We start from the raw sequence: 14,731 nt of genomic DNA, 5'->3' as shown, positions 1-14,731 counted from the left end.
TGTGTGTTTTGTGTAAATTGCTTTTCTTTCCAGAACTGGAGTCCTATTATGTATTGTAGCGATGTTAGTATGTTTGTGTTCATACAATATCTTATTATACATCCATATGCACATATATACCATTGATCGAGCTAATTTTGTATATTTATACATACATATGTATATCAATTTTAATATAAAACGAGCTTATCTTGAATAATCGTATGTGTCTAGCATACAAAATTAATTTCGTGAATTTTTCCCTATTTGGCTCATTGCTCAAAAAGGTTTCTACATACTGATTTTGATCATGAATAGTTTTCGGAAGGGGTCAAGAAGAAAAGGAAGTCAAGAAGTCATAAGGAAATGGAGTCAATTGTTAAAATCTGGATAGAACCTGATGAACCTATGTATATAAATTTTATAATGTTATATTTAATCTTTGGATTTTTATTACTTACCTCTTATACAGTTCACATGGTTTTCGTGTTAGTGGTCATTTTTTTATATCTCTTATCTCGTATCCGATCGTTTTCATACTTTGCCATATTGCTCATTTTGGTCATCAATATACGTAAATGTATCGTCTGCCATTACGTTGGAGATAAAATATCGTATACAATGCGTAACAAATATCCAGAATCTCGGATACGGTGACGTTTATGACGGTACGTAAGGCTACCATAATCTATCTTCAACCTTTTCGCCTTGATATGGCCATATCAGATTTTAATTGTTTAAACGCCTATAATTCACTCTATATTTTATAAAATTTGCTCTATAGGTTCTCGTTTTCTCTAATATTTAAATATTTATAGTTTTAACTCTCATATGTACATTTATATAAATTTCAAATTTGGCGTCTAGCTTCATGTAATGTAATACACGATATATATTGATTTTTGGCCAAATATGTCAGATCTGACATTTCACGGCTAAAAGTATATCTCTTCACGGAGTTTTATCTGCGAGATAAGAAGTTATGTTGTATCTAATTGTTAATATGATTTACAATAAGCTTACATACATTTAGTTTTTTACAATAAGCTTACATACATACATACATCACATTTTAGTTATCAGCTGATTTAATTTATCTGATGATTGAAAAGTTCATTTCTGTAAATACATAAACTCATTTATGGACAATCATACATTGATAAGCTATTCTTAAAGCAAATCATTAAAGCAATCTTAGTATTAATAAACTATTCTTAACTGTAAGGTTCCCGACATAAATGAGTATACATATGTATTTCCGGCAGCAACTCATAACCTCAAATTTCATTGTTTATTCCTCCAAAACAAACTTTCTAACCAATACAAGCTTGATATACATATGTACACAGATCAAACAATGATAGTTTTATTTTTAGTTATCAGATGATTTATTTAATTTTTGACTAAATTGAGTAATTTGGTACCTTATATGAGTTTTCCCAAATTCAAGATTCATTTTGTTGGATTTTTAGGACAGAAATAAAAAATTAGATGAAAAATATTCTAGTATTATATGTATGTCTATATGAAATTGAGGTCTTAAAAAACATAAATTTGTTTAAATTATTCAAGTGAAAATGAAGTGATTACAAAATATAAATTTCTTATTTCATTATGTTTCAAGCTTAACAGCATCTCAATTTATTTTTAAAATAAAATTTATATGTGTAAATAACTACCCTCGTATTACAAAACTTTAATACATACCTCTAATAAGCTTATAAATTCAGTTCAAATTTAAGTGAGATATCATTTACTTACTTAACTGTTTTATTTGGAAAAACATCTACAGGTGTATCTGTGAGTTATAAAGAAAAAATTTAAATTTAACAAATATGGAGGAGGAAAATAATTAAAATAAAATAACTTTCTTCAGTCAAATGTTTATTAAAAATATAATACGATATGAAATTAACAAAAAAACAATTTTGATATATAGTTACATAATACATATATCTTCTGAATATAATATAATATCCTACAATGATGTATTTTTCTAAAAGACGTGTCAAAAACCTTTAAGACCCTCAAATTGAAAATATTACCCCCCAAAGAAAATAGTCAGAAATACTTTTCAGTCGGAAAATGAGATGGTTTTCCGGCCATATTGCACCAGATCACTGCTTAATTATTAATTAAACAATAATGCATTACAAGATTGTCATGATGGAGAACCCCAAAAAGGTAAAGTAAAATAAATAAGGCGAAGAATACCAACTTTTCAACATCAATATTAGGATAAGACTACAGAACGAGAAAAAAACAAAGGCAATGGAGATCGGAATTCAAACTCAGATAAACCAACTAAAGCAAAAAAATTATCCATATCTAGTATCATAAACTGACTGGGTCAAAAACAAGGATACAACCCTAGGATATACCTCAAATTTTGATCGTCTTTTAATTTATACATATGTACATACATATATTCTGCAAAACCCCTAAATAAGATTTCCAATTTCTCCAAAATCAAGTGCATGAAAAAGAAAACATAGAGAAGGATTCAATATAATATAAAGTCTATTTCAGGCACAATAAGAGGGTTTTAATAAAATACAGAACCATTAAAAAATATAACTACGAACAAAAATAAACATAAAAAAAATATTGCGAATTAAAATATAACACAAGTTGAATTCTAACCTAATCTAGAACCATTCCAAAAAATCAATCAAATCACCATACTCATTGCCACCCCTAATTAATCTAGAGAGAGTAGAGTCGAGATAATATTATACATATATATGCGATAAGTACTATTATGATTTACAAAAAAAAACGGTAGAAATCGAGTAAAGCGAAGAGGAATTAGTTGGAAAACAAAATCAAATAAAGAATAACAATCAACAAGAGATTTGACAATTTTAAGAAAAAATCGATCCTTAACGATTCTTTTATTATGAAGTGTATTTATTTTTAAATAACATAAAAGATTGTCATCGTTCAATGCGAGATGAGTTTTAAAAAAGTAAATATGTTATACAATAAAAGCTTAAATTTAATTTTTTAAACGAGTAAGTATGATTTAAACAATAAAAGGGAAACTATATTGTGGAATCATAATCTTACTTACTCCTAACAAGGTAATATCATAACTACGTATTTATTAATATTAACACAATTAAAACGCTCAACAATGTTGACGATACTTGTGAAACCACCAGTATAGTCTCATGGTGTGCGTTATTTATTGTAAATTCTACTTTTAAATTAATATTAATATATACATATGTACATACTGTAAATATTACTGTTGTTTTTCAAATTTGTCTGAAATACATAAATATCATTATGTATATATGTACATATACACTACATATGTAATTATGTTAAAAAACAGAAAAGTTTTCATAAAATTAATATTAGTTATACCCATTATAGTTAATATGTACGCCTCAAGCTTTTATATTTGGTTATATAAGAAACCGTTCTAAACAATTACATATGTACTTACATATGCTTTACTGCAAACATAAATAATAATATAATATAAATTTTACAGTTCAATGTTTATTTCGCATGCTAGTGCACACATACATATGTACATACATATATTAAGTTCATATGGGGATATTCTTAATTAACATTGAAGTCGGAATCACATATTTTTTTCATTTTAATCCTTTTTAATTTATTGAATTAAATTACTTTCGAAGTTATTCAGCCAATAACTTAATGACGTTTTCATTTCTTCCAAGCTCAGCTGCACGCAATGCAGAATTTCCAAATTTATCAACAGCTGTAAGATCACATCCCAATTCTAGGATGAATTTTATGGCATTGAGATTACATCCATATACAGCATTGAATTAAAATCTCTCCTAGCTTAGAGAGACTTTATTTAATTAAGAGAAGAGTGTATCACCATTGCTGTCAGACAAATTTAAGCCACCTCCTTCTTTGACAAACAATTGCATAATACCAACACTACCATCCCTTGCAGCCCAATGTAATGGTGAGTGACCATTTTCATCTCGAATATTTGGATCGGCTCCCTTGCTCAGGACTAGTTTGAATTCCTCTACATCGTCATTTTTTGCGAGGTGATGAAGCACTGATTCTCTTCTTTTGTTTATTGCATTTGGATTCGCTCCCCAGTTTAACAAAAACTTTACTGCTTCATGTTTACCGTTCAACGCAGCAATGGTGAGTGGTGTGTCGCCGTTTTCATCAGACGAATTGACATCAAGCCCATTATCGAGAAGCAATTGCATAATTGTAACACTTCCACCCATTGCAGCCCAATGTAATGGCGATCGAACTTCTTCATCAAGCATGTTGGGATTAACTCCTTCGTTCAGAAGTAATCTAAATACCTCCGCAGCATCATGTTCTGCGAGGTGGTGAAGTACTGTTTCTTCTTTTGCATTAATATCATTTGGATCTGCTCCCGACTTCAACAAAAACAAAAATGCTTCAATTTCACCATTTGATGCAGCAAGGAGGAGTGGTGTATCCCCGTCTTCATCTGGTATATTTACATAATCATCAAGTCCTTCATTTAAAAGCAATTCTATAACTCTAACATTACCATGCAGTGCAGCCCAATGTAATGGCGAGCGATCATCTTCATCGAGAATTTTGGGATCAGCTCCTTTGTTCAGAAGTAATTTAAATATTTCCCCAGCATCATTTTCTGTGAGGTGATGAAGCACTGTTTCTCCATTTTCGTTAGTTGCATTAAAATTTGCTCCCGAATCCAACAAAAACATTATTGCTTCATGTCCACTTTCCGATGCAGCTATGAGGAGTGGTGTATCCCCGTCTTCATCAGGTATATCGATATCAAGTCCTTCTTTTAAAAGCAATTCCATAACACTAACACTACCACCCAATGCAGCCCAATGTAATGGCGAACGATTATCTGCGTCTAGAATATTGGGATCAGCTCCTTCGTTCAGAAGTAATTTAAATATTTCCACAGCATTATTTCAGCGAGGTGATGAAGCACTGATTCTCCTCTTGTGTTTATTGCATTTGGATTCGCTCCCAATTTCAACAAGAACTTTACTGCTTCATGTCCACTATTCAACGCGGCAATGGTGAGCGGTGTGTCGCGGTCGTTATCAAACGAATTGACATCAAGCCCTTTATCGAGAAGCAATTGCATAATTGTAACATTTCCACACATTGCAGCACAATGTAATGGTGAGCGACCATTTTTATCTCGAGTATTGGGATCGACTCCTTCACTGAGAAGCAATTTAAATTGCTCCAAAGCATCACATCCTGCGAGAGTATGGAGAATTGTTTGTCCTCTTGAGTTTAATGCATTTGGATTTGCTCCGGATTTCAACAAAAGCCTTAATGCTTCAGTTCTACCACGCCTAAAACTGGCAGCACAAAAGATTGGTGTTTCGCCGTCATTGTCAGCAATATTTAAATCCAAACCCTTATTGATAAGCAATTGTAGAATTTTCACATTGCCACCTTTAGCAGCCACATGTAATAATGTTTCATTATGCGAATTTTTATAATTTAACTCAACACCTTTATTGATTAAAAATCTCAAGACCTCCAAATTGCCGTAGTAACAGGCAGTATGTATGGACCGATTAAAATCACATTCAATGTGTTTTAATATTTTAGCGATCCCAATAGTTTCATGACGATGAACTATTAATAAATCGATTGCAGTTGTATTCGCAGCGCCATACTTGGAACTATTAAAATTGTTTTTCACTATTTCGGGGTAATTAGATGAATGTTCCAATACACTCACGACATGCACATCAAAATCGCACCACTCTATCAGCTTTATTGCTTCATTCAGAATATTTTCTTCGTCCCTCTTCTCAATTAAGTATATTTGTATAGCTTTCTGAACGAGCCGATGCACATCTACCATCCACTCTTCATTACTGATCATGCTGTAATCATGAAGCAGATTAACAGCGTCATATAATTTGTCGACATCTTGTTCTAATTTGTAAAACATAGCTCTAATATCTATATCGTCAGAAGCAAAATATGCCAGCAATTTTAATATCGATAGGGCTAATATTCCACATTCACCACTCTCTTCAATTTTTTGCATCGTGATTCTCCATGTAGTCGCTACTGTATTTTCGTATATATCGTCAACTTCACCTTGACCCTTATGGAGTACTTTTGTCCAATTTACGTCATACAAATTTATATAATCCTTAACATTAAATGTTTCCTCATCCTTTCTTACTTTACTGTATTTTTTTTGCTGTTTTATATATCCGACAGCCTGCTTAAGTCCTAATGGAAACCTTTGCAACAAATCCATCAATGATTTCAAATTATCCTCATCTTCGTTCTCTAAACATTTTCTCAAATATTTCATGGCTTCTTCTTCAGTAAACATTTGCAACTGAATCATTGTTATAACGCCCTTGTCTCCTATGTCCCATATTTTACACCGCGATGTGATCAAAGTATGTACGCGATTTTCACCATAGGAATTATTAAAAATGAATTTTTTTATGTATTTGTATTCCTCAGTATTGTCAAAAACTACAAGAGTTTTTCCGTTTCCATTTAGACGTTCGTAAGTATCTGCAACAATTTCTGTTAGGTCTCGTTCTCTTCCAATATTTGAGAACTTTAATCCAATTTGTATCGCTAGCGTATGAAATGACTCTAATAGGGTTTCACTCTTTTCCGCATTAATAAAGACAATATTAAAGTAATAATCCTTGTATTTTTTGACATATTTTTTTGCTAATTCAGTTTTACCGACCCCACCGAGACCAACAACTGAGGCTGCCTGTGAAATCACGCCTGATATTTTGTTCGTTAGTGCTTCGTGTAATTCTTTCAATTCGTTTTTTCTTCCCGAAAATGATATCGCAGGATTCTTTACGCGGAATAGAACTCGTTTACTTTTAATTTGGTTTTGCCTTATTGCTTCTTCCAAAACATTGAATTGTGATTCAATATTCTCTTTAACTTGAGATACAATCTCTTTTTGATTTTCTAGTTGAAGGTTTTTGTTTTCTAATGCTATTGAATCACGATGTTCTGCTGCTTTTATTAAACTCTTCTGAATTCCAGTCAACTGGGAATTAAATATCTCTATTGTGCTCAACAGCTCTTCATTATTTTTTCCGAATTTCTCTTTGTATTGCTCAAAATCTTTATGTGTTTCTTCAACCAGTTTTAAAGTTCTACGCTGAATTGCATGTTCGTCTTCGTTATTAATTAATTGTAATATTATTATTCGTTTTGATTCATAAAAGTCTTTATTTTTCAAATTTTCTGGACACATGCAAGTACTTTTACACATCTTCCTTTTTGTTAGTTTTGTATTTTTATATTGTTTCACATCTTCATATGGGAAAAAAAACCGACAGCCGTATTTTTCTCCATCAGATTTATTTGTCAGATATACATCGTAATCTTCGGAATTCATCTTTTTTTCTGCGACCCCAGCCTTTTCGAAAATATCAGATGTATTCCAAACACGATTTTTTTTACATCGGTGAGATTTTTTACATCTGTACGAAATTTCATAACCAGGCTTCCAAAGTTTATCGGGAATTAATATCGATTTAGATTTGGATTTTCCCTCTACAACTTTAAGGGCTTTCATTTCGTAGTTTGGAACAGGTAATTGAGGTATGATTTTGTTTTTAAATTTACTCAATTTTTTTTCAATTAATGAAGCATCTGTATTAGGCTCTTCTTTGCTTTTGAATCCATTTAAGAATCTTTCCGCTGCATCCCTCGCCACTCTTTGTATCGCCTTTTCGTCTCCTCTCTCCGAAGTGATGCCAGCAAATTGAAATTCGAAACTTGCAAAGACGTCCATGGCGATGTCCACAAACGCATGTCTTCCTCTTTCTTTTGATCGATGAAAGCTATAGACTATTTGGTAATACTGTAACGATTTGTTTTTTTCTATAACCTCAAATGGCATTTCCATGGGTGTTTGAAAAAGTTGAACTACTTTATGTAATCCCTTGTAAATATAGTAATTCAAAAACAGTCCTAATGCCGTTTCCATAACCTTTGGAATTGGTCCCGATTTTGTAATATAACCCGCCAAAATTTCATAATGTAATTGTAACGTGGATTCTAATTCGATTACAAAATGCCGAACGAACATCGTTAGTCTCTCATCGAATGGCAATTCCATAGGCTGCATAAATTGATCTTCTGAACTTTCTTCGGGAGCAATGCCACTGCTGGATGCCATTTCTTAACAGGAAGTCTAGTTGAAATAAAAAATAAAAAAATAAAGACTAAAGCTGAAAATCTTGACAGTTACGGGTATTTTCAAACGATTAACATTAAAATATCTTTACGAAAGAAATCAAAATCCAAAAAAAAAGTTAAGTTCAATGTCTTTGAAACACAATTTTCTAATTATAATTTATCAATTAATTTAGAACACCGAATAAATTACAATTTTATGCATACTGCTGATTATAAGTTCAAAAACGAAATATGAAAAATTCAAAATTTAAAAACGAAAACATTTGCTTACAAGTAATGCAGTGAATGTGGCTGTTAATAAAATTTGTTTGATTTTCTAGATTTAAAAATAATGTTCGAATTTCAAAAAGAATTTAAAAATAATGTTCGAATAAGCATATTCAAAAGTTTTCACTCACCTTTAGCAAAATGTTGGAATTTACAAATTTCTCCTGCAGAAGAGTCGGATAAATAATTCGTAGACTTATTTAACAGTTTCTAATTGTAATCAACTACGAACAATACATTATAAGAAATTCACACTGGTGATTTTAATCTGTTATATTTAAATATTTTTACAACCTTGGATGTTTTCTTTTTACAACATTAGCAAGAATAAGCACGTAATTTAAACTTTAGCATTAATATGTAATATTATTAATTAAACTATATTATACTTAATAAAAGAATATGTAATATCAATAATTTTAACTTTATTATACTTGATAAATTAATATATATTTATTTAAATATATTATACTTAATGAATTAATTTGTATTTACTATTAAAACTTATGTGAATTGTAAAAGCGGTGTCAAATTGAATACAACACGAGCGATCAATGTCGAAAGTAAAACTGAAATGACAAATCTAAAATTTACTTTGGATGAAAAACGATATCACGGCTAATCTTATTTACTTTTTAATAGTATTAATGTGCATGCGTGTGTATTTTAAATCAAAAATATATTATCAACACACGCATGAGTTTTTATCTGATGTGTTTTTTATTTCATTCTCTGTTTTTAATTCTAGTTTTGTGCCCGTTGATTTCAACGGGTGATTTCGGAATGGAATTGATATATGAATCATTAAATGAATCATGAATTGACACAAGTTAATTGTATCTTTTAGATCATCACATACATACCAAGGCGGCCCATACCTCTTAGTAATATATTTAATTAGTTTAAGCTGGGATCATAATTTTGATTGAAACCCCAATCATTGAAATCTTTTTGATTGAAACCCCAATCATTGAAATCATTTTGATTGAAATTTTAATCCCACACATTTGTACATTTGTTGTTGAAATATTGTTTAAATTGCCTTTTTATTTTAATAAATTAATTGTATTTAATTTATTATATATTTATTTAATTATTTATTATATTTTAGTACATTATTTGTTTTTATACATTTATTTTACTTGACTTTTTTTAATATAGTTTTTTTACTAAAGTTTTTTATATACATTTATTTTTTATATTTTAGTACATTATTTTTTATATACATTTATTTTGTTACATGAGTTTTTTTACTTAAGTTTTTTATAAACACTTTTTTTTTTTTACTTGAGTTTTTTTATATATCTTAAAATTATATACAAATCTATATGACTTTAAAGGCACTTTAAAATCTCAATATGTAGTATTTCTATAAATCATAGTCATCAAGTCCAGTTGCAAAAATGTTTGAATCTTAAAATTCCATAAATGAGTTTATGTATTTACAGAAATGAACTTTTCAATCATCAGATAAATTAAATCAGCTGATAACTAAAAATAAAACTATCACTGTTTGATCTGTGTACATATGTATGTAACTTGTATTGGTTAGAAAGTTTGTTTTGGAGGATTAAACAATTAAATTTGAGGTTATGAGTTGCAGCCGGAGATACATATGTACTCATTTATGCAGTTTAGAATAGTTTATTAATACTAAGAGTGCTTTAATGATTTGATTTAAGAATAGATTATCAATGAGTGATTGTCCATAAATGAGTTTATGTATTTACAGAAATGAACTTTTCAATCATCAGATAAATTAAATCAGCTGCTAACTAAAAATTAATGTATGTGATGTATGTATGTAAGCTTATTGTAAAAAACTAAATGTATGTAAGCTTATTGTAAATCATATTAACAATTAGATACAACATAACTTCTTATTGAATACTTATCTCGCAGATAAAACTCCGTGAAGAGATATACTTTAAGCCGTGAAATGTCAGATTTGACATATTTGGCCAAAAATCAATATATATCTTGTATTACATTACATGAAGCTAGACGCCAAATTTGAAATTTATATATATGTACATATGAGAGTCAAAACTATAAATTTTAAAATATTAGAGATAACGAGAACGTATAGAGCAAATTTTAAAAAATATAGAGTGAATTATAGGCGTTTAAACAATTAAAATCTGAAATAGCATATCAAGGCGAAAAGTTTGAAGATAGATTATGGTAGCCTTACGTACCGTCATAAACGTCACCGTATCCGAGATTCTGGATATTTGTTACGCTTTGTATACGATATTTTATCTCCAACGTAATGGCAGACGATACATTTACGTATATTGATGACCAAAATGAGCAATATGGCAAAGTATGAAAACGATCGGATAAGAGATAAAAATGACCACTGACACGAAAACCATGTGAAACGTAAAGGAGGTATGTAAAAAGAAAGACAGCTGGGGGGGTGTTTTTCACAGGGGTGTACTAATGTATAACGCCCTCCCTGAGTGCATCAGGTCTTCTAAGACCATGGATGCATTCTTGCGAGGAGCGAAGAGACACCTCTGTGAGGGACAGTACATATAAGTTAAATAAAATAAAGTTAAATATAGAATTTTAGATTTAAGTTATTAAGATGTATTTCTTTTTTAATTAGCTAATAGCTAAAATTATAAATAAATAAAATAAATATTTACCAACTCTTAAAATATGAAATTACATGACATTATTTAATTTTTAAAAAAACATTTCCACCTATAGCTTCGTGCAAGACTGCATTTTTTCCTTCAAAATGACGTTTGTATGAATTAGATTGATGCAGAAATTTCATCATTTAGATTGATGCAGAAATTTCATCATTTAGATCATTGAGTGGCTGTAATTAGAAAAAAAGTTTGTTATGAATCGGTTCGACGCAAACATGTATCAAAATGACGTATTCGAATCACCTTTAAAGTTTGAAGTGAAGAAGTCCGTGACTTTGGCACGGTTAAATTTAGTTGCCAAGTCTAAAGGCGCTCTTCCGCTTTTGTCCGTGGCGCTAGTGTCGCCCCCATTTCGGACGAGGAGACCAACGATGGAGACTCTTCCACACTTGGCTGCTAAATGCAGAGGAGTTTTGCCCTCGACATCTCGGCCATTCACATCAATGCTCTCTACGTTTCTGATAACATAATCTACAGCTTGGTATCTGAAGTGCACGGCGGCCAGATGCAGCAGTGAGCGGCCCGCTTTTTCCAAGTTGCGAGGATCGGCGCCATGTTCCAGCAACAGTTTCACGTCTTTAAATTTACCATTACGTGAGAGGTGATGAAGTGGTGTTCGTCCTTTAGAATCAAACACGTTTACTTCGGCACCGTTTATCAGTAGAAGCTCAATGATTTTGCAATGACATTTTGATGAAGCATAATGTAAAGCAGATCGGCCTAATTTGTTACGGATATTGATTTCAGCACCTTCTTCTATCAATACAGTAGCTGCTACACGATTGTTTCCGGTTGATGCAAAGTGCAGGGGCGTGCAGTTCGATTTGCTGGTTGCATTTGGGTTGGCGCCCAGTTTAAGTAGTAATTTAACTATATCTGGGGTGATATTCCAGCAACTATAGGAAATATCGTGTAGAGGGGTGCATCCAAATTTATCAGTAGTATTTGGATGAATTCCTTTTTCAACCAATAACTTAATGATATCTTCATTTCTTCCTTGTACAGCTAAATGCAACAACGAATTTCCTAATTTATCAATAACCGTTAAATCAAACCCCAATTCTAAGATGAATTTAAAGGCATCGAGATTACATCCATATGCAGCTTTATGTATTAAAGTCTCTCCTAGTTTAGATACGATTTTCTGATCAGCCCCGTTCTTAAGTAGACATTTAATTGCCTCAAATTTACCATAAAAAGCGGTCAAAAGAAGGGGTGTTGAACCGTCTATGCCAGTCATATTGACATCAAAACCTTCATCAATTAAAAATTCCAGAATTTTTAGATTTCCACAAATTGCAGCGTAATGTAAAGGCAAGAAATTATTTTTATCTCGAATATTTGGATCAGCACACTCGTCCAGAAGTTATTTGAATTCATCCAAAGCATCAATTTTTGCGAAGTGGTGTAATACTGTTTCTCCTGTTGAGTTTATAGCATTTGGATCCGCCCCCAATTTCAACAAAAGCTGAAGTGCTTCAGTTTTATTATATATAGCAGCACATAATATGGGTGTTAAATCGTTTAGGCCAGTCATATTGACATCAAAACCATTATCGATTAACAATTCCAGAATGTTTAGACTTCCACACATTGCAGCATGATGTAATGGCGAGAAATTATTTTTATCTCGAATATTTGGATCGGCACTCTCGCCCAGAAGTAATTTGAATTCCTCCACAGCATCATTTCTTGCTAATTGATGTAGTACTGTTTCTCCTATTGAGTTTATCACATTTGGATCCGCCCCCAATTTCAACAAAAGCTGAAGAGATTCAGTTTTATTATACATAGCAGCACATAATAGGGGTGTTGACTCGTTTATGTCAGTCATATTGACATCAAAACCATTATCGATTAACAATTCCAGAATTTTTAGACTTCCACACATTGCAGCATGATGTAATGGCGATAAATTATTTTTAACTCGAATATTTGGATCGGCACTCTCTCTCAGAAGTAATTTGAATTCCTCCACAGCATCTTTTTCTACGAGATGATAAAGTACTGTTTCTCCTCTCGTGTTTATGGCATTCGGATCTGCCCCCGATTTCAACAAAAACATAAGTGCTTCAGTTTTTTTATACATAGCAGTATCGAAGAGGGATTCGTTTATATCATTCATATGGACATCAAAACCTTTATCAATCAGCAACTGCATAATGTCGAGACTATCACAAATAGTAGCATGCTGTAATGACGAGAAATCATTTGGGTCAGGTCCCTCGCTCAAAATCAATTTAAATACCTCGACAGCATGTTTTACTGCGAGATTCAGAAGCACTGTTTCTCCTCTTGAATTCATGGCATTTGGATTTGCGCCCGATTTCAACAAAAGCTTTAGTGCTTCAATTTTATTATACAAAGTAGCACAGAAGAGTGGTGTTTCACCGTCATTGTCAGTCATATTTACATCTAAACCTTTATCAAGAAGACATTTCAAAACTCTCACATTGCCACCTTTAGCAGCCCAATGTAACGATGTTTCATTTGATGAATTTTTATAATTTAAATCAACACCTTTATTGAGTAGAAATCTCAAAACCTCCCAGTTACCATAGAAACAGGCAGTTTGTATGAAGCGATTTAAATCACATTTAATGTGTTTTAATATTTTAGCGATCCCAACAGTATCACAGCGATGAATTATGAATAAATCGATTGCAGTTGTATTCGCAGCACCATACTTGGAATTTTTGAAATTGGTTTTCACTATTTCGGGGTAATTGGACGAGTGTTCCAATACACTCATGACATGCACATCAAATTCGCAACACTCTATCAGCTTTATTGCTTAATTGAGAACATTTTCTTCGTCCTTCTTCTCAATTAAGCATATTTGGATAGCTTTCTGAACCAGCCGGTGCACATTTATTAACCCCTTTTTAATATCGATCATGCTGTAACTATGAAGCATATCAACAGCGTCATATAATTTATCGACATCTTGTTCTAATTTGGAAAACATATCCTTAAAATCTATATCGTCAGAAGCAAAATATGCCATGATTTTTAATAGTAATACGGCCAATATTCCACATTCACCACTCTCTTCAATTCTTTGCATTGTTTCTCTCCATGTAGTTGCTATTGTTTTATTGTACGAATCATCAACTACACCTTGACCCTTATGGAGTACTTCTGTACATTTCACGCTATACAAATTTATATAATTATTAACATTGAAATTTTTGTTGTTTTTATTCTGCTGGTAAATAAACCCAACTGCTTGCTTAAGCCCCAATGGCAACCTTTGCATCACAGTCATCAATGATTTGAGAGCATCCTCATCTTCGTTTACTAAAGATTCTCTTAAATATTTTAAAGCCTCATCTTCTGTAAATATGTGCAATTGAATCGTTGTAATAACACCCTTCTCTCCTATATCCCATAGTTTAGATCGAGATGTGATCAAAGTGTATACCCTATTTTCATCATAAGAATTATTGAAAATGAATTTTTTTATATCTTTGTATTCCTGAGCATTGTCAAAAACTACAAGAGTTTTTCCGCTTTCGTTTAAACGTTCGTAAATATTTTCCATAATATTTGTTAGGTCTCGTTCTGTTCCATCATTTGAGATCAACTTCAATTCAATTTTTACCGCTAACGACCGAAATGACTCTAAAAGATTT

The 14,731-nt window shown here is 31.6% G+C and overlaps 2 protein-coding genes across 3 annotated transcripts; both read right to left on the bottom strand.

The window, feature by feature from the left end:
• Positions 1 to 1,860: 1,860 nt before the first annotated feature.
• Positions 1,861 to 8,813, bottom strand: LOC143919303 (uncharacterized). The gene is made up of 2 exons (XM_077441554.1): positions 8,565 to 8,813; positions 1,861 to 8,161 (listed from the first exon to the last, which is right to left on the bottom strand). Exon 2 carries the CDS (start codon positions 8,144 to 8,146, stop codon positions 4,877 to 4,879), a length of 3,270 nt encoding a protein of 1,089 aa, XP_077297680.1. The 5' UTR covers positions 8,147 to 8,161; positions 8,565 to 8,813; the 3' UTR covers positions 1,861 to 4,876.
• Positions 8,814 to 11,009: 2,196 nt separating this feature from the next.
• LOC143918999 (uncharacterized) lies at positions 11,010 to 13,524 on the bottom strand. 2 transcript variants are annotated; one of them, XR_013261175.1, is made up of 2 exons: positions 11,340 to 13,518; positions 11,010 to 11,266 (listed from the first exon to the last, which is right to left on the bottom strand). XR_013261175.1 is itself a non-coding variant. In XM_077441153.1 (2 exons), exons 1-2 carry the CDS (start codon positions 12,334 to 12,336, stop codon positions 11,256 to 11,258), a joined length of 1,008 nt encoding a protein of 335 aa, XP_077297279.1. In that variant the 5' UTR covers positions 12,337 to 13,524; the 3' UTR covers positions 11,010 to 11,255. The 2 variants fall into 2 exon arrangements, 1 of the variants encoding a protein (XP_077297279.1); XM_077441153.1 differs by having other exon boundaries at positions 11,340 to 13,524.
• Between the last annotated feature and the right edge of the window lie 1,207 nt (positions 13,525 to 14,731).

Source organism: Arctopsyche grandis, chromosome 11 (assembly GCF_051622035.1).
Source record: "Arctopsyche grandis isolate Sample6627 chromosome 11, ASM5162203v2, whole genome shotgun sequence".
NCBI classification, from domain to species: domain Eukaryota; kingdom Metazoa; phylum Arthropoda; class Insecta; order Trichoptera; family Hydropsychidae; genus Arctopsyche; species Arctopsyche grandis.
This window is presented reverse-complemented; position numbering and strand designations above follow the sequence as displayed.

Excerpts from the sequence above, each read along its gene's own strand:
- LOC143919303 (XM_077441554.1), bottom strand. The coding sequence starts at position 8,146 with ATGGCATCCAGCAGTGGCATTGCTCCCGAAGAAAGTTCAGAAGATCAA.
- LOC143918999 (XM_077441153.1), bottom strand. The coding sequence starts at position 12,336 with ATGACTGGCATAGACGGTTCAACACCCCTTCTTTTGACCGCTTTTTAT.